Source organism: Neltuma alba, unplaced genomic scaffold, assembly GCF_004799145.2.
Source record: "Neltuma alba isolate B1F8T4 unplaced genomic scaffold, ASM479914v2 tig00006841_pilon, whole genome shotgun sequence".
Taxonomy (NCBI): Eukaryota; Viridiplantae; Streptophyta; class Magnoliopsida; order Fabales; family Fabaceae; genus Neltuma; species Neltuma alba.
Window position 1 is genome coordinate 15,088 of NW_021634595.1, and position 20,353 is coordinate 35,440.

The 20,353-nt window shown below is 34.6% G+C and overlaps 2 protein-coding genes across 2 annotated transcripts; one reads left to right on the forward strand and one right to left on the reverse strand.

The window, feature by feature from the left end:
- Positions 1 to 852: 852 nt before the first annotated feature.
- LOC114751262 (COBRA-like protein 7) lies at positions 853 to 3,670 on the forward strand. Its single transcript, XM_028939919.1, has 2 exons — positions 853 to 1,618; positions 2,098 to 3,670. The coding sequence occupies exons 1-2, from the start codon at positions 1,084 to 1,086 to the stop codon at positions 3,504 to 3,506; spliced, it is 1,944 nt and encodes a 647-aa protein (XP_028795752.1). The 5' UTR covers positions 853 to 1,083; the 3' UTR covers positions 3,507 to 3,670.
- A 2,293-nt stretch (positions 3,671 to 5,963) lies between these two features.
- LOC114751263 (two-component response regulator ARR2-like) lies at positions 5,964 to 9,514 on the reverse strand. Its single transcript, XM_028939920.1, has 6 exons — positions 9,118 to 9,514; positions 8,450 to 8,602; positions 7,974 to 8,354; positions 7,487 to 7,563; positions 6,187 to 7,383; positions 5,964 to 6,081 (listed from the first exon to the last, which is right to left on the reverse strand). The coding sequence occupies exons 1-6, from the start codon at positions 9,290 to 9,292 to the stop codon at positions 6,010 to 6,012; spliced, it is 2,055 nt and encodes a 684-aa protein (XP_028795753.1). The 5' UTR covers positions 9,293 to 9,514; the 3' UTR covers positions 5,964 to 6,009.
- Between the last annotated feature and the right edge of the window lie 10,839 nt (positions 9,515 to 20,353).

The following is a 20,353-nucleotide window of genomic DNA, read 5'->3' on the forward strand; positions in this document are numbered from 1 at the left end:
TTATTCAAATGTCTTTATTGTATCAGATTCCACTAGATTAACTTTTGTTGGCCTTCTATTGAAAAAACTTCGTTGGTTGGATTTTGATCACTCTATTTAAATATGAGAACTACTATCCCTAAATTATAAGAGAAAGATTTTTGTACTTGGCCATACACATACATATGTATATACTCCTCCGGTCCTAATTATAAGACCCAATTGACTTATTCGAGGAGATTAAGGAAGTAAGTTAAGTTGGTTATTTATAATAAATAAGTGTTGTCATTCCTAAAATATCCTTGCTAATTAAGTATATTGACTAAAACTATCATTATTAGAAGGATTATCTTGAAAAAAAATGCATAAATATAAGAGACAAAATGAATTGGGGTCTTATAATTAGGACCAAATAAAAAGTCAAATGGGGTCTTATAATAAGGACCGGAGGAGTATTATTTTTACTCCATTAAATCAACAAAATAAATTTTAAAGTGTTGATATTAATCAATCGAGCTTAAAATATCCTAAATATAAAATATAATTTGCAGTGCATACCTTGATTTGATTAAAAGCAAACATCTTAAGTAGATATGGCTAATAAGCAGTTAAGTTTTCTCCTAGATTTTTTCTTTTTGACCGGAACGTTTTCTCCTAGATTACAATGCTTAAAATTGACAACTTCATATAGGAAATATAAAACAATTACCAAAGAAGACTGAATTTAAAAATTAATATTAAATTATTTAGTCTGTTCTCAACGTCATTGGCAAAATGGCAATTGAAATTTGAAAGGGACAAAGCACAAGTACAAAAACAAGGCCAAGACTCAAAAGCTCCGGCTTTGGACGTTGACCAATTCAAATTAAAGCAGGTAAGAGACTAGAGAGCTGTTGCCTGTTGAAGATGACTCTTTCATTTCATGCAATCCCATGGAACGTTTCAGGGGACGCCATTTTGAATCACTCAAAATCAAAAGACGACCCCTCAGCAAAATACTAAAACCATACAAATTGACATTAATTGCTATTTCATCGTCTCATTCCTCACCACCGTAGCTTCTCTCTTCTTCTTCAAATTTCGAATTTCAAACCCCTGCTAACCATGGCTTCACCCTTCCGGGTCCGCTGCCTCGTCTTCAAAGTCGCCGTCTTTATCATCTTCTTCGGCCTAACGCCGTCCATTTCTCTGGCTCAGTCCGCCGATTCCTGCAACGGAATATTCTTGTCCTACGTCTACAACGGTGGAAGACAGCTGCCTCCCAACGTCTCCGATTCCAACAATCAGCCGCATCGGTTTGAGTCTACTCTCACTGTGCTCAACAATGGTCTCGACGAACTTAAGTCATGGAAGGTTTTTGTGGGGTTTCAGCACGACGAGTATTTGGTCTCTGCATCAAACGCAGTGCTTGCCGACGGCGCTAGCTTACCTGCCAACGTCGGCAACGGTACTGTTCTTGCAGGGTTCCCTACGACCGACCTCAAGACGGCGGCTGAGACTGCTGGGGACTTGACACAGATGCAGGTTCATATCAATTTAGTGGGGACACAGTATGGTGTTGTGCCGCCGGCGGTGCCGCTGCCGTCGAACATCACTCTCGCCAATGACGGATTTGTTTGTCCCAAGTCCACTGGCCGAGGTACCTTCTATTTTTGCGTCTCATATATGCAATGCTTCTTTTCGAAGTTCTTTGGACATATAATTTGCTTCCTCATCTGACTTCAGGTGAAAATCGTTCTATATCTCTTTTTTGTCTTTTAGAGCTAAGACCATTCTGTCTTGAAAAGAATAGTATAGTATTCACTGTTTCCAAAATTGGATTGTAGCGATGAAAGATCAATCCTTCAAAATCGGAGCTTTAGCCTTTCTTTGTTTGACACGTAGAGGAACTACATGTCTTTTCTTTGTATCATAGCATTCATATGGTGCCTTAACTAAATGCAGGACTTACAGTTCCACAAATTTGTCTCATAACGTTGAACTGTAAATGGTTAATTCTGTGGCATTTTAGCTTATATTGTAGAATTGTAGAGTTAATCATCTGTGATTGCAAAGTTGTGATTTGAGAATGCTTTAGGCTACGGACTGAGTGTTAAGGATCAATGGTTTGGCTTTCAGGGAATGAGACTCATGTCTGTTGCACCAGAGATTCCAATTTCAAAACAAGCATCACCACAGAACAAGAATTTCTACCTCGCCAGAGTGGTGATCTTTCAATTATGTATGATGTGACCGGTACCTATGAATCCAATTACTGGGCTGAGGTTACAATCTCAAACCATAATCCCCTTGGACGTCTTGATAACTGGAGATTAAGCTGGGACTGGATGAGGCAAGAATTTATCTATGCAATGAAAGGTGCTTATCCTTCTGTGGTTGACTCTTCTGAGTGTATCTTTGGTGCACAAGGTGGACACTATCAAGAGCTTGACTTTTCCAATGTGTTGAGTTGTGAAAAAAGTCCAACGATAATTGATCTCCCTCCCACAAAGTTCAATGATTCGGACCTCGGAAAAATCCCTTTTTGTTGCCGGAATGGGACTATCTTGCCTCCATCAATGGACCCAAGTAAGTCATCTTCAAGGTTCCAAATGCAAGTCTACAAAATGCCACCAGACCTTAACCGCTCAGTGCTCACTCCACCACAGAACTGGAAGATAAGTGGCACACTCAACCCTGACTACAAATGCGGACCTCCAATTCACGTGAGTCCGAGCGAAAACCCAGATCCTACAGGCTTACCTTCAAACAAATCTGCAATTGCTAGCTGGCAGGTTGTGTGCAATATAACAAAGGACAATGGGCCAGCAAGAAAATGCTGTGTTTCATTTTCTGCTTATTACAATGAATCTGTCATTCCTTGCAAGACGTGTGCGTGTGGATGTACAGGCAACACAGGAAGAACTTGTAGTAAAAATACACCGGCAATGTTGCTTCCAGCCCAGGCACTTCTTGTTCCATTCGAGAATCGTAGTGCCATGGCTGCTTCTTGGGCTAACATAAAGCATTTCACAGTGCCAAACCCAATGCCCTGTGGTGATAACTGTGGAGTGACCATCAACTGGCATGTGCTCACAGATTACTCTAAAGGTTGGACTGCAAGGGTCTCACTGTTCAACTGGGGTGAGACTGCCTTTGAAGATTGGTTTACTGCAGTGGAAATGAACAAAGCAGCTCCAGGTTTTGAGAAGATGTACTCTTTCAATGCAAGTGCCTTGGAGGGACTGAATAACACTATAATGATGCAAGGTCCTTCAGGCAACAACTATCTTCTGGCAGAAACAGATGGAGATGACCCTGAGAAAGATCCTAGGGTTCCTGGAAAACAACAGTCAGTGATCTCATTTACAAAGAAAAGTACTCCTGGAATCAACGTGGTTGGTGGAGATGGGTTTCCCACTAAGGTCTTCTTCAATGGGGAAGAATGCTCTCTTCCCTCTGTATTTCCAAGCAGTGGTTTCAAGAAAGAGTTGTCCTTGTTCTTAACACTATCACTGCTACTGTTCATCGTCTTGATGCAGTTTTAATGGCGAAGTTCATCTCTTCCTCCTGCTATTGTAACATTCATCCTGTATATCTTATTCATTTCAGTTAGAACGATTCTTTCCAGAGTGATTATATGTATACACTTCGGAAGATTGTAGAATTCTGTTGGACACACGATAGAAGTTATATTCTTTTCTTCCTGTCTTTTACAGTTCAATTGTGGTTTTCATTCTCTCTCTCATCTTGATTCGTTTGTAGTGATTAATACCATTTTAATACTGTTCTCTAACTAGTACGGATTTGACGATTGGCCAGATTTACATGTAAACACTTTAATAACTGATTCTATTTGTAGTCAAAGGTAGTTGTAAAGTTAACATGTTGATGTTGGTTACCATGAAACTTGATATTGAAAGTTGATTTGGATAAGGAAGTAGTGATTTAGTGGGATGCACCTCTATTGTTGTTATGTTGCTTTTACTGGGGATGCTTTAGTTCTTTTGAAAGGAGATATAATGGCCTTACACTTAAGATGACAATGTGAAGTATTTGAATTTAATTGCAAATTTTTCATTGAAATTTAGTTCTTTTTTTCCCCTGTTGTCTTGATAACTTTAGGCAATAGCTGTTTATTTCATCAAAAATGTCTAAATAGTAACCAAACAGTAGTAATTGGATTACGTGGTAAAAGATTCAAGTGTCAATGGCATGTTGTCGTAGCGACACCTATTAGTGCTCCTCAATCTTTTTCTTGGTGTGGAAGGTCACAGGTTGGAACCTGTGTATAGGGTACATGTGTTTAATTGGATTTGTCTCCAATAACAAAAACAACAACAATAATGATAATTAGAAAAGTATTTGAGTAAGGGAAAATGATATTTAATGTTAAAATTTGGCCCAAAAAATGGGTTTGTTAAAAAAAAAAAAAAAAAAGAACAGAGACGAGGTGAAACATGGGTAGTCGGCTTTTCAAAGTTCCTAAGTTCTGAAATCAAACGAAAATGATTACCCTTTTCGCATTCAGAAATATGCTCGTGAGAGCGAAATCAGTCTTTTTTTTATTTTTGAGAATTTAATTAGTGATAGACACAGAATTTGTTTGATTGGCCTGCTAGAATTTACTCATTCCGAATTTTATTAGGCCGAAAATCAGCACTGGTCAGGGCTGAGAACAATAATCCTGCTAGTGATATGTGGGACTCAATAACGATTAGCATTCCCGCTTTAGTTCAGTTAATTTAGCATCAACTAAATAACATCCGGTATTATATGCATAATTCAAACGTAGTTTTATCAACCAAGAATTAAAATATAGTTTATCCAATTAAATTGACAAGTAACTGACAGCATGACGAGTGGAAGTGGAGAGTCTAGATACTCTGTATAAATCGAAACCAAAAAATGAAAAAAAGAGCGTTGCATGGAAAAGGAGCTCAATTTTTAAGTTTGATTAATAATTCAAGGGGCATCAAAACCAAGGACAGGCCCTCTTTTTGTTCACGTGCTTCGTGACGCTTGACCCACTACTAAAGTGCAAATGCCTTTGACAAAATCTTTATCAAATCCCATTATCTATAATTCTATATATTCTTACGTTGAAGGTAGCCACGAGAATATTCCGACCAAAAAGACAGAATATATTCCCCAACCTCCAACATCCCTCCAACGCACTGCATGAAAACCAAATAACAGAATAACAGCTGCAAAGACATACACTTGTTCACTTCTAAAAAGATAAATTAAAAAAAAAAACAATAGAGTATAAACAGACACATATAATATAAATCTCTCGAAGAGCTAAGTCCCTTGTAGAATGGGAAAGAGAAAATTGAGAAAATGAGTGCATCACATAGGCAGCCCCATAATCAATACTATCTTGCATGGCGGCGACCATAGATCTCTTGACCAGATATGTATCTAATCATGCTCAAGTACATGCACTGCATGGGATCATAATTATGGAAAAAGCAAATCACCAAAAGCTAAATCAATCAAAAGCAGTATCTAAGGTACAGAGACAGTCTTGAAAGAATAGCCAGGCCGAATGTCTTGGAACAACCAAATGGAATATTTACATTCTTCCAGCATTCATTTGCTTCAATTGAAGGAAATATAAAGTAGAGAGCGAAACAAAGGGGCAAGATCAACATAGATTGTTATTCATGTTAGAACTGCTTCTACGAGTCTGCATGTGTTTTGAACCATTTTGCAATCCCAGGCCTAACCCAACATATATCCATGAACAACCTAAAATTAGAATCTTGCTAGGAATTTTCCTATCACAACCAGTCAAAAATTGCATATGTATGCCTTTTGCATACATTTAGTTGATGCATCTCAACAACAAATGATTCTGAGCATGGAGACTAAACCCTGATAGTATGCTACTCCCATAATTTTGAATTTGTGACATCAACCAGATTCTGTTCCTTGGACAATCTAAACCCGGATCCGAACTAGCTCATTGCAGAGTGATGAAATCCATATGTAACAAACTATTTACATTGGCAGCTGCAATCTGAAAGAGAACTGGCAGCATCTGCTCTAGACAGGGATGTTGTCCATGGAATATCCATCAAAATCAAACTCATTCTCGGCTGATCCAATGCCTTCTTGCTGCAAAAATACAGATGACCTTTTATACATGTATAATAAAAAATGCATTGAAGCATATCAACTAAAAGTGATTAGAAGAGGCTGGCAAGAACCATGTCAACCAACCTGTTTCAGAAGTGCACTCATGAGATCCTCCTGCCCATAGTGCTCAGGGAAGAGGTTAGTCTGAGAGTTAGCATCAGGAATTCTTTCAGCCTTAACCCTTACAGAATTGTCAGTAAGAAGCGCATTTTGGAAACCATGATGTTGACCAATATTCTGGAAGTTACTTGACTCCATGTTTTCCCTTAGGGAGAACATGGCTTTTCCAACTGATGTAGCACCTCTATTATGTCCAATCTGTTGGCTGGAAGAGAAACCTTGATGGACTAGAACTGATGGTGAGACATCAATGTTGCCTTGTAAGGGATTTGCATGCTGAGAGGCATCATATGTCTGGCTCTGGCCCATGTTTTGAGCCTCCCATTCATGGGACTTATGCTGGTGCAGTTCATTAAAGATATCATAACTTGGAACAAGTCCAGAAGATCCTTTCATTCCCGAAGCTACTCCATCCTGGTAAACTCCTTTTGATGTGATATTTGAAATATCTGGAGTGCTTCCAAGAGGAAAACTACTTGCAGGCATTTCTGTGGGTTGGTTCATGGGAAAGTTCAACATCGAAGAGGTTTGAGGAACTGAATTATATGAAACTCCTCTGCTATTATCAGAAATACCATTTCTTCCCAAAACACTACTAGGAGACCCATTTGCTACTGAAGACTGCCCCATAGATGTTGGAAGCCTGGGAACATGAGACACATTATGTTCATTGAGTATATGACCTCTTGGTTGTGATTGAGACATCTGCATTAATAAGGGGTTGCTCTGGGAAGGAGAAGTATTGACTCGCATATTCAAGCCCCCTAGGGATTGAGTAGATTGGTGTAAAGAAGCAAGCTGCTTCGGCTCCATGTTGGTAGGGATACCGTGGAGTAAGTTCATTGGTTTGCTACTGCTCCCAAATTGCTGTTGTCCTTCTCCGAATCTAAATCTTGGGTTCTCAAAACTGAAAAGGTTCCTTTGGTCAACAAGGGGCATGGGCATACCAGTTTTTGCAGTTGATCTACCTAGTCCTGCCGCTTGAAGTGTTGCCAGACTTTGAGGTGGAAGCTGTCCTGCAGCAGCAAGAGTTTGAAGATCCGTTCCATTGAGTGAAGAAATTGCCCCAAAAGTTGCGTCCTGTGAACTGATGAAAGAGTTATTCAGGTTACCCTGATGTTGAGAAACGCCACTCAGCCTTCGTAGATACAAGCGATATTTCTGTAGCCAAAACAAGACAAGGAAACAGTTAGCTCTTAGAAATGGTGTAGTGATCAGAAATTAAACCCTCAATTCCTTTATACGGGGATAAAAAATACCATACCTGGAGGTGGCTAGCAACATTTTCTCTGGTGAGCCCAGGGACATTCATCAATTCCAGAATTTTTTTAGGAACCGCCTCTGCATATTTAAGCAAATTTGAAGGCGTAAGAGTGTGCATGTGTATGTTTTTTCAATAAATCTTCAATGCTAAACTAGAATCTTAGTTATGTAGAGATATTGACCAATAAATTTTAAAGACTGATCTAATTATCAGTAGGGGAGCTAAAAAGCATAGGGAGATGATGCAACATATTGCCATCGAATACCCACAACTCAAGTGGTAAAAACATTGGCGCCAAGTTTTTTCACAGTTTCTCAAGTCATGATTCTTTTGTAAAAATTCAGCAATAGACATGTAGAGCCCAAGGATTATGCACCAGAAATACAGAGGCATTAATTTGAAATGACAGATTGGTTTACCAGGAAAGGTAAGAAAGATGTAAGAGCGTGAACAAATTCATTCAAGGACGTAGGTGAAGAATACATACTATCAATTCCTAGCTGATTCACAGCAGCCACAAACTGTTGGTGGAGCTCAACTGACCAGACAACTCTAGGCTTCTTTAACGTGGAGGAGTCATCCCTCTCCTCTGCTTCTTCATCCTCATCCCTCCTCTTCTTTGCGTTTCTCCAATTGCCTTCGTTTGCAGAGGATGAGTAATCCGCCTCATCAGCTGGCTTTAGTTTCTGATCTCCTTCTTCTGCACTGCCTGACTGCTCCAAATCCTTCCATTCATTCTTTTTCTTACGAATCACATGCTGCCATATATTCTTTAGAGCCTCGATACGCACAGGTTTTATAAGGTAATCACAGGCACCGTGAGTCACACCTTTCATAACAACACTCTTTGCATCATCTGCAGACATCACTGCAAACATCATACACAACAGGTTAATGTGAGTAGCCGAGTCAATATCAATGTATTCAATTCCTGGATCTAATCTGATCCAACCAGATACTTACTAATAACGGGAAGGTCCATCTCTAACCCAATGTGTTCTAAGAGTTTGAAGCCATCCATGTCTGGCATATGTACATCGCTTATAACAATGTCGAACCCATTTTTGTTCTCTCTCAGAAGTGACAGAGCAATTTCTGCTCGAGTGCATTTCGTAACTGAAATGGGCTCAAAAAGAAAACACAATCTTACTCCTCAAAACACAAACATTTCGGAAAAAATAATAATAATAATAATAAACGAAGCAAATAAATACACAAATCCGGTATATGTTAGTCATCCAAAATTCAGAAAGCCCGCCAGAAACACATAAATCTGACATCCCAAGATGCAGCGAAATAGAACACGAAACAAAAGAAAACAAAGCCAGAAGCTTCAAAAAAATCCAGCTTCAACGGAAAGATGGTTACAAGAATCTGAAATTAAGAATCGGGGTGGTGTCACTCTCTTTCAAGAAACAGATTGAAGCTAAAAATCGGAAACAACACGCAAGAAAAGATCACCAGCAAGCATCTTTTGGCATAAGAACGTTGAGCAAAACTTAAATTAGTCGCTGTTCTTCTTTTTCTAATAAATTCAGCAATGGAATCGGCAAAACAAAATCAAAGAGCCAAAAAAGAAAACAGAAAAACGAAGAAGTAAATCTTAACCGAACAAGAAATCTGTCGAGCACCTTCGTAGAGGCAAGTACGAAGCATCTTCTCAAGTATCATGAGGCACGTGGGATCATCATCCACCACCAGTACCCGGAGACCCGCCGGAAACTGGTCAGAGACGATGTCACCGGATTTGGAAACCGCACTAGAGCTAACCGTTGACATAGATCCCTTGCCGTTGCTCAGATTCATCCTTTCAAAGATCCAAATAGAAGCAGGACAACAAACGCGGAAAAAAAATCAACAGAGCAAAAAGGAACAACACTGATAAGTGATTTCACATAGTTGAATTCAGCGTGGAAGTGGGGAAGCTATGAAGACAGCGAGTCCCAGTTCCAAATTCAACGAACATACACTGAGAAGAAGCAAGCAGGAATCGCAGAAGAAGAAATAGGAAAAAGGGAATTCGATTTTCCCAGCGAAAGAGGATTTATAATTTATAATTTATGAAAATTTATATTTATAATAAAAAAATAAAATAACAAAAAGATTATTAAGCCCTCCCCTGCCTTGTCCTTGTCACCCGCGGAATTTCCCAACTATTTATCCTTTTTCTAAAAAAAAATTAAGTACTATTAAATTATTTTGAATATTATATTCAAAGTTGAGTCACTCCTTAAAGAGTGGATCCAGCTCACACTCTGATGGAATAATGATTTTTTTTCATTCAGAAACAATCAAAAAATTGGCTGTTTTGTGCAAATACTTCAACACGCATTGCATATAATTAACTTTATTAATTATTACTGCATGATTTTTATTCAAATTGAATTTTAATGGAATTATTATTATATTAAGAATTTAATTTACACCGACAGTTATCCAAATTTATATCGCTGTAAGACTGCAAGATATTGTTGCTGTTGTCAGCTCTGGTTTCATTTATCATTATCATCACTGCTTTTTTTCTGAGTCACTGCTTTTATAAAATGAAACAATTGAATTTAATTTCAAATATCCAAATTTATTACTTCTGATTCTGTCAAATTAATTGCCTTTAAATGATTATTCGTATTTGAAATTTGTTTCTTTCTATTGTTTGGATCATTTAAAGAGCAGGACGTATTTTTGTGCAATTCAACTTTAATTACGGACCCACATGGCTCATTTCTCTTTGTTTTAATTAATTAACAATTAATTAAATAGCGAAAAGGCATGTAGGCAAATTTAACTTCAAAAAGTTAATTGCAGGTTGAACGCATAGCAACAAATGGTCATTATTAATAAGCTACTATGAATTAGTGGATGCTTACATGGACAGTCATTAATGTATTTGACCTCAAAATGGCCCTTGATTAGGAGCGTTAATTTTTGCTTACTATATTTGGGGAAAAATAATAGAATTGATATTAATTAAATACTGGAATACCCAAGAATTTTATAAGAATATACATATTTATATAATCAAATACGGCAGACTTATCATGTAAGAGACAAAAAGTGGGACGAAGATTTGGCCAAAAACAAACAAGAAAATGGGGGATGAATCATGAATGTAGAAACATGATAATTGCAAGATTAGTCGACTATGTCCATTAATATATCACCATTTTTATCCAATAATAAAGCAGAAATTTTAATTCTTTTTTTATTTGCTTAACTTGTGCTCCTCTCCGTAATTATCAGCATTTTTAGAGAGATACGAAAATACTCTTACATATGCAAATACCAATTCAATACTAAAAATGACCTGACCACTGTAAAGTCTTAAGAACTAGTTCGAAATTAAATTTTTTAGTAAAATTACTTAGATATTCTTAATTTAAATTTTACAATATAAAATAACAACGACAGGTTTATAAATAACAGGTTTAACTTATCAAATGACGATTAAGAAAGTAACCGCGAATTTCACATAATTTTTTGCTTTTGCAGTAACAAGTGTCAGCAGACTGGTAAATATCAATGATAATAACTTATCATATTACAATAATTGAATCAGCAACAACTAGAGTTATTAAAAAAATAGGGAAAATAAGGGTAAATAAAGAGGAAAATAGGAGAGAGGAGGGAGAGTGTGTTGGTTTGGGTCAGTGTCCAATAGGAGATGAAGAAAAGGCAGTTCATGGATTTGACCTAACAAAGACAGTTAAGTACTTAATTGGATGCACCTTCCTTTTCACTTCATGTAATCTCATGCCACCCAAATCCCTCCCCTCTTTTTTTGACATTTCCCAACTATCCCATTCCTTCTCCCAATCACCCCTCACCAACAATCTCAACCCCCCCTTGCTTCTATTATTTAGTTTTGTGATTTGATTTGACATCTCACTCCCTTTTTTTTATTACTCTTCCAAATATTCAATTAAGGTGGCTCTCAAATTGATGTTTTAGGACTCACAAAAATATCAGCCTCTCTTGGGATTATTTAATAGTACTCTTAAAAGCGAGGTCACTACTTCTGTTTATAAATTGAATTAGGGGGGAAATGGGGAGATGAAGACGGGCATAAGAGTAGTATAATGTGAGGTGGAAGCAAGCGTAGGGATAGAAGCAAGCACTTGAAAATGTGGAGGGTGGTTTTGATTTCCACTTTGATGGTTCAAGAGTGGCCGTACCCTCCTAATTTGTGCTCGCAATACTAATTTTCCCACCTTTTTTAATTTTCTCTCCTACTTTTCTGCTTTTTTTTTTTCTCTCAAACACACAAAATAATACTAACTCTGTTTGGATTAATGGTTAGAATAATTTACAAACACGTTTCATATCAGTTAAATTAAAATTTTTTTACCTACTTACTTCTTATTTTGTAAGTTAGTTAATTATAAGAAATATAACATGTTTTTCTTAAAACATATTATCATCTTTTTAATATCTTCTCTCTTTTTTTTCACTTGATTATGGTGAGGGAATATTCATAAGGATAATTTAAAAAAATTAATAAATATAAAAAATATATTTTATATTTAAAATTAAAATAAACTTATATAATTAGGAAGGGTTTTATAAATAGACTCAATAATAGCAAAAGGAAAGAGAGAGTGTAACGGATATTCAAATTCCAAAGAACGGTGTTATAAAAGTGGGTGTTTTCTTCTAAAACTTTATCAACACCGCAGGCTCTGCTTTTCATCTGGTAGCCATTTCCATGCTAATCCTCTTCCCTCCTTTTTAGTTTTTTAGCAGTAAACTCTCTCTCTCCCCCTCTCTACGTACGCCCCACTGGTGCATCCGTCTGTGCATTCTGACTCATTCATTATTATTATTATTATTATTATCATTTTTCATTTTTCTGACCTTTCATTGGCTGCTTATCTATACTTTACCCTCTCCTGCCACGTGTTGACTGTCACCTCTTTTCTTGGATAAGGTCCCCTCGGCTTATATCGCTCCGTCATTTTCCACTCCCCTCCCCCCATCATTAATTTACTATATTATTCTTTTATTTTAAATAAAATAAAATAAATGAAATGGCCATGCTTACGTATTTTTCAAGTCAGTGTTAGTTAATTTAGATTGAGACATGGTGCTTCATCTCTCTCAAAAATATCTGATTAAAAGATTAATTATACTACCTCCACTCCTAATTATCCACAGAATCACAACATATTTTTATATAATTAAAAATACGTTATATGCAGCTAAAAAAATTATTCTGTCAAGTGATTAAGTGGCATGCTTCATGTTCAAGAGGTCAAACTCTTTCGGTTTGGATTTTTGCGATGTTTTTATAAATAACATTTTAATAGCTTAAAGATTTATTTATCGAAACCAAATCCAAGTTATCCAGCACCGTTCATTTATCACTTAAGTTTTTTGAAAAATGAACTATGACTTCTAATCTAAGGCAGTCGCCCCTGCATGAATTTCAAAGATATTGACTGATATAACGTAAAAGAATATACTATATTTCAGTGCTTAATATAAAAACTATTACTTAACTAGTTTAAATAAATTAAAATAATTTGTTGATTTAATTATTTGTAACAAATAAAATTTGAATTTCTTAAAATATTCTTTTAATCATGATTGTCCAGATAGAAACTCTTTAATACATATAATTAATAAGGATACCTTAAAAGATGAATTATAAATTTAAAAGCTAAGTGAATTACCGTCTAATATTTAGGTTAAATACAATTTCTAACTATTTTTATATTAAGAAGATGATATGGTATTAAAATTGAAATTTGAAATAAAATGAGGTTTTAAAAAACAACAAAAAATTAGTAAAGTTGGTAGGGAATGAATATTCCATATTCCTCATGAACATGACGTTAACTTCTAAAAAGTAATAGAATAATAAAATAGAGAACTAAAGGCTGCAATAAAATAGACGCAAAAAGATAAGGGGGAAGCGTGGCGAGTAATTCCTTGGATGACAAAGTCACGCAAACAAAAAATAAAATAAAATAAAATAAAATAAAATAAAGTGAGAGTGTTTTTCTACTGCAAGAAAAGCAGTGAAGGGAAGAAGAGCGAATGGCCAAAAAGCAGAAGCATTCTGCAAAGTATATTCGGTTAGAGGACCCTTTTTGGTCTTCCGATGAGTTGATGAGTGAGAATATGTCACACACAAATTATCGCGAAAAAAAAAAAATCTTTTAAGCTAAAAATTATTCCGTTGGTTCTAAATATAGAAACTAGTCAAAAAGTTGATTTTTATTTTAAATATAAAAACTTAATTTATTTTATTTTTTTGTATTTATCAATTTTTAAAATTAATTTATTTAACTTGTAAACTAATAGATATATAATATTTTGAGAAAAATATATCATATTTATTATAATTGAGTAATTTACTTAATTTTTTAATCTACCCACTTTCGCATTAAAGATGGGAGAAATGCTTTTTTACCTGACTCCTCAACAAAGGTTAATTTTTATTGTTGCCAGAAAATATTTTTAGATCTTAAATAAGAAACAGAAGACACGCGGCACGGCACAACACAATACAGCCACATTCTCTAGAGTTGCCGTTAAAAACAAACGGTTAAAAAGCAGCGAACTGTTTTGTGATTTAACCTGAAACATCAAGACCATAAGACCAGAACATTCAGAATCAATTAAATTAATTCATATTTATTATAAAATGAAAACTTAAAAAGCATCAAAGACATGGGCAGTGTGAGTCCACTTCAGTACAGTTGGAGTTAAGCAGAGTAAGCTTACTGAGGTTTGAAGAATAATTTGAACAGATTTAAATCTCTGAGAACACTTTATCGTATCATGGTTTTATATTAGTTAATTTGTTATAATATAATAATAAATGGGGGGTTTTGTAGTTTGTTTTTGTGGCTTTTTGGGTTTGCTTTTTCCTGAGAATAGTGAAGCAGATCACTTATATGCTTTTAAGGCTAAAGGAATATTTGTGCGTGCACTGCTATCCAAATTTTCACGCGCCCCCATTAATTAATTAATCAATTAATTAATTATTCTATGCACTTTTCCATTAATTAAATGCTAATTAATTTCATACATAAACACTCGTCATCTGTCTTGTGCTTTTGACCGGAAACAAAATTGCCATGCTCTTGAAGTGTTGCGATTACAAAACATTAGATTTAAATTGGTAATTAATATTGGGGACAAGGACAATGTAGTAGGTTTTGATGGAATTTGAGCTCTTGAGTTGGAGATGTTATTTTTGTCATTTCTTAAGGGGAAAAAGTCAATCTCTTTGTGTATCTAAAAAAATCTGCCTTGCTATAATTGAGTTTTTATATTTTTAACTCAGGTACAACTCATTCTTTAAATTCTAACTTGATAAATCCAATTACCATAATTTCAACCATTTAAAATCTTGATCCTTATATTTAAAAAAAAAAAAAATTGAGTTGCAATACGGTAGCCTTTAGAAATTAAATTTTAACCAAGGCAAGATTATAAAAATTGACTTCTACGTAATGGAGTTTTGTTATCTGTATTGGTGCCGGATACGTTTATGGAATTGTGTTATGGTAGTAATATAGTTTCCATGAACTCTTAATTTAATACTTATCCGGTCCTAAATATAAAACCCATTTTGTAGTGTAATGTATATTTAGGACTAGAGGAGTACCTGTGTGGTTTTTTTTCAAATTAAACACTGTAATTTTATTCTGTATAATTAGTATTTGCATATGGGCTAACAATCTCATAGAACACAATTACAAACGTCAAAGGTATTGACAAAGTAAAATTAAAATGTTTAATTAGGAAAAAATGCACTGATACCAATTAAAATTTTTTAAAAAAACTACTGTAAGTGGTTTACCGGGACAGTAAAAATATTATAATGAAAAAAAGTCAAAATTAATTAATTAAATCTCAACTAATCATAAAGTTGTTGTTGTGACCTGTGAACAAGTGAGTGGGTGACAGAGGGTAGGTGGGATCCAGTAGTTGTGAGTCGTGCCGCGTGGCGAGGCATGCATGAGAGTTGCAGAAAAGTCCAATAAGAAACCTGTGCTCATTGAATAAGCCCGCATTTAGGTGGGGGCTTGAAAATTGAGACGTCCGTTTTTCCTTTGTTATTGATCTCCCAAAGAATTTTAAGCAAAATTTGAAGACGGTAATGAGCTTTAAAATACTTAAAATTTGCTAAACGTATTTTAAATTTGCTAAACATGGAGGCGAATGAGATACTACTCATTACCGTATTTTAAATTTTGATATACTACTCATTACCGTATTTTAAATTTTGATATACTACTCATTACCGTAGTATCTCATTCGCCTCCATGTTTAGCAATTCCTAAATTAAGTATTTCTTTGATATGATTATCTAACTGCGTCAAATTTAAATGTTATCGAACCTGTTAAAAATGACTCTCTTCAAAACGTCAGTATGTTTGTTGGTCCTAAAATCATAGTATTAGTGTTATTATTTTTTATGTTTGGCTTCCATTCTCTTTAAATATTATTCCTCTGATCCTTAATATAAGACCCATTTAACTAATTTGATTACATTAAGGAAGTTAGGTAAGTTAGTTAATTATAAGAAATGCGACAGGTTTTTTCGTAAAACACCATAATCATTTTTCTTAATGCCTCTCTCTCTCTCTTCTACTTGATTATGGTTGATGGAATATTCATATGGGTAATTTAAAAAAAATTGATAAATATGAGAAATGAGTCTTATATTTAGGATCAAAACCAACTCAACAATTGGGCTCTATATTAAAGACCAAAAGAGTAGTATAAAGTAGGAATTTTGAAGTGCTAAACAAAATAAATAATAATGTGCAACTTACTCCCTCTGGTCTCATTTATAAGCTTTAAATTTGAAGAGTTGTGTAGTTCATTTTATAAACTTTAATTTATATAGTTTGTCTAAATATTTAATACATTTTTTATGTTTTATTATTTATTCTCTCTCATTTGCTATACCATTCTGTCACATTTTCCCATACATTTTTTTTCATAATTTTTCTCATTTATTATAAGGGTATATTGAAAGCAAAATTATGTTTTAAACATATTTATTGTTTTTAACTAATTTTAACTACTTATTCATTATTTATGAATTAGTTATTTGAAACTTATAATAAGAATTAAAGGAGTATTTCTTTAGAAGAAAAGGTTTTAGGAACAGGAGAAGAGGAATAAACAGGAACAAAAACCACACTTCCAATAAAAATAAGAGGGAGTAATTAACAATTTGAGATGAGTTTCTAAACTCAGCGGCTTATACTTGTGTTACTCTTAGCGGTGGAAGGTTTTTAACTCCAATCTCCTAGACGTGTGTGCATGTTTGTATATCACACACACACATATATATAGCCAAAAAACATAAGTAATGACTAAAAATTGATGATGATGATAATAATAGTAGCAGTAGTAGTAATCACATGCATTGATTTAAGAAGGGAATTAGGAGTACAGAATTTTTTGATGATTGTATTCCTTTATACAGTACCTTTTCTTTTCTTTTTTAATGAAATTTTTTTTACGAATAATACAAAATATTGCTTTGATGAAGTAAAAAAATGTATAATTTAAGTTAACAATATTAATCTGATATAAGAAGGGAATTAGGAGAATAATCGAAAGGGGGGGGGTTAAAATAGGGGATTAGAGGGCGAAATAATAGGAGGCAGAGAAAGTGAAAGGCGGGAAGGCCAATTAGCAAAGATTCATTTGACGACATGATGCCCCTCTTTATCTCACGCGCCATAATTAATATTGCATGAGGCCCCCTTCCGCTAATTATTATCACATCATTAACACGCCCCCATGCTTTTCCAATCATTCTTGTTTAGCCCCCTTGATTTTACAGCTTCCGCTTTCTAGAAACATTTTACCTTTCTTTTTCCCCCCGGGTACATGATAATTAGAGCTAGCAGTACATAAGAATTTATTTACCGTGTCTAGTAATTCCAGTAGCTGAGTATAATTCACTCAGAGGATGTTTGGATAGAATCAGAACTATAATTTTAAAAGTGTTTTTACGGTGTATGAAATAAATATATGAAGGAGTTTGTCTCGTTTTGTAAAAAAACTTCTACGTGCTTCCAAACACCCCATAATATTGAAATATTGCCCAAGGTCTTAGTTTGCTAAAAAGCGATGTCAATTATGCTTCTATCAAGGGGTATTGTCAAAGAAAATATTACCTCCGGTCTATAATATAGGAGTTTGTTTTACTTTTATTTTAGTCTTAAACATAAGATTCTAGTCTATTCTGTCTTTCATATTTTTTTTAAGGTCATCCTTGTAATATCAGTGGTTCTAATCAATGCACTTGATTAGCAATGATATTTTAGAAAGACAACTCTTATTTGTTATAAATAAATAACATAACTAATTTTCTTTTAATATACTCAAATTAGTTAATTAGTTCTTATATTAAGGACCGAAAATATTATCTTAGTAAAACCAACACTCAATGCTAATAAATAATTAACACAAAAATTTAAAAAGCTGCTACATTTTGTCCATAATATAAAGAGCCTGTTGGAGAGTTTATTTAGATTTGATCCTAAATATATAAGATCAAAATTCACTTTATTCTCAAATTTATAATTTTCCTTCAAAATAAAGATTTTCGTCCACAGATAATTTCAATACGCATTGTTAAAATGATAATTTAAAGAGGTTAATACATAATTGTTACAAATATCATAGTTAACTAATTTTTTTAATATTAACAAATTAATTATGTAAGTTTTATATGAGGAGCGGACGTAGAGTTGGTAATACGGGCTGGGCCCGCCAGCCCGCCATGGTGCGGGCTACTCTAGCCCGCACCGCTTTTGGCCCGTTCCGCTATGGGCTGGCGGGCCAGCACGTTTTTTTTTTTTTACTTTTTCTGATTTTTAATACATTATATAATATAGTTAGATGATTTTGACTCTCAAATTTCACATGGACATTACCTCATTCATATCATTATATATATAATTAATTAAGCACTTCATATATATGTGTATGGTTATATGAAGAGCACCGTCCATCTTTTATTTTTATATCTATTTGTCGTTACTATACACGGCTTCATGAGATTAGATGAACATGTGATTCTCATATAGTCATACATACATACACATAAAAGATTTACTTAATTAATTTGAATATATTACTCAAGTTTAAAATTCGGAGCCTAATTCCAACATTTCAAACTAGGCTTAACTCATAATAATATAATAAATTAAAAAAAAATTAAGCGGGCTGGCCCGCCAACCCACATTGGTGGGCTCGGGCTGGCATGCCAAGGTGCGGGCTACTTCGGCCCGCATCGCGGCGGGCTGGCCCGTATCTGCACCGCCAGCCCGCTTTCTCAGGTCTAAGTGGAGGTATTGCATAGCTAAAGTTCCCCCCCCCCCGCCGAACATACCCTCAACGCGAAACCTACTATTCTTGACGAAACCTACTAATTTGTATAATGTGTTTGCCAAAACTTCAATTTTATTAATAATTAAAAATTCAGCAAAATTTATTTTCAGTGAAATATCTGTTTTAATCTAACTTCAGCAACATGTAAAAACAAACACACACACACACACGACCCAGTCCCCCAGTCACTATTGTGCATTCGGAATTTGACACCAGGATCCAGCTATATTGCAGTCACGAAACCCAGACCCCACGCTTTCTTAGCTGGTTCTGTTATATATATGCGCGTGTGTGTTTTCAAAATGTCTAATTATGTCGGCACAATTGGCTTGAGTAGCTGATTTGGCCTAAGTTTACAAAAATGATTATTACGTTAATCTTCTTTGGCATTTAGGCATAGTGTGCAATTGAAGATCAGCCAGGCCCGTCGTTTCCAATCAAGAATAGAGAATGCGTTGCAGATAATATAATTACCTTTGAATTATATAGTTTTTATTCGGAATAACTCTTCATATTTGGAAAATGAATTGATGGTTCAAAATTTACGAATAAAAAAGAAGTACTGAGAAAATTACTTTAATACTCAAATCGAGCATGATCGTGCATGCATGCATACTTGTAGATATACTGATACACAAATACGGAGGAAAAAAAACCACTTGAGATAGAAATGAGCGTGAATGAAAGAAGATATAGATAAAAGAGTTAGAACTCTAGATATGAAGGTAAATAGGGAGGGGGAGTGCTATTAAAAAGCTTACAAAAATAATACTACCTCTTATCCTTAACATAAGAGCTAATTTATTAATTTAAATAGATTAAGAAAACTAATTATGTTAGATATTTGTAATAAATGGATATGATTTTTCTTAAAATATTCTTGCTAATGCTGAAACTATCATTATTATAAAAAGATAAATATGAGAGGTAAAATAGATTTTGGTCTTATACTTATTATCTAAATAAAAATCAAACAAACTCTTATATTAAAAGTACAAGGTAGTAACGAAATTTATGAATTTTATAATTTTTAGCGTATGTTTTTAGCCCATTCTAGATAATGCAATAAGACTAGAAGTGGACGCCCTCTGTTATTGAAGGAGGAAAGAGTGGATGCGGAGTGGTGCTTAGAGATAAAAGTGTAGCTGGATATATGGTTTTAACTGCAGGATTACCATAGTACCTATGGCTATAGCAGAACTTACAGCAATTATTCATGGTCTTAATCTGTGCTGGTATAGAAACTATAGGAATATTTTTGTTTACTCTAATTGTGTTGATGTTACTAATTATTTGCATAGGGTCTGTGATCCTACGTATCCTTTTAGTGAATTTGTTGATGAAACCAGAATAATTTTGTGTAACGATTGGTAGGTGACATTCTATTACATTTACAGAAAAAAATAATTTTATGGATGGTCCCTTTGCCAAGTTATTATATTGTATGAAAGGGAATTATTACATCTCTTACTATATCCCATCTTTCTCAATGAGAGA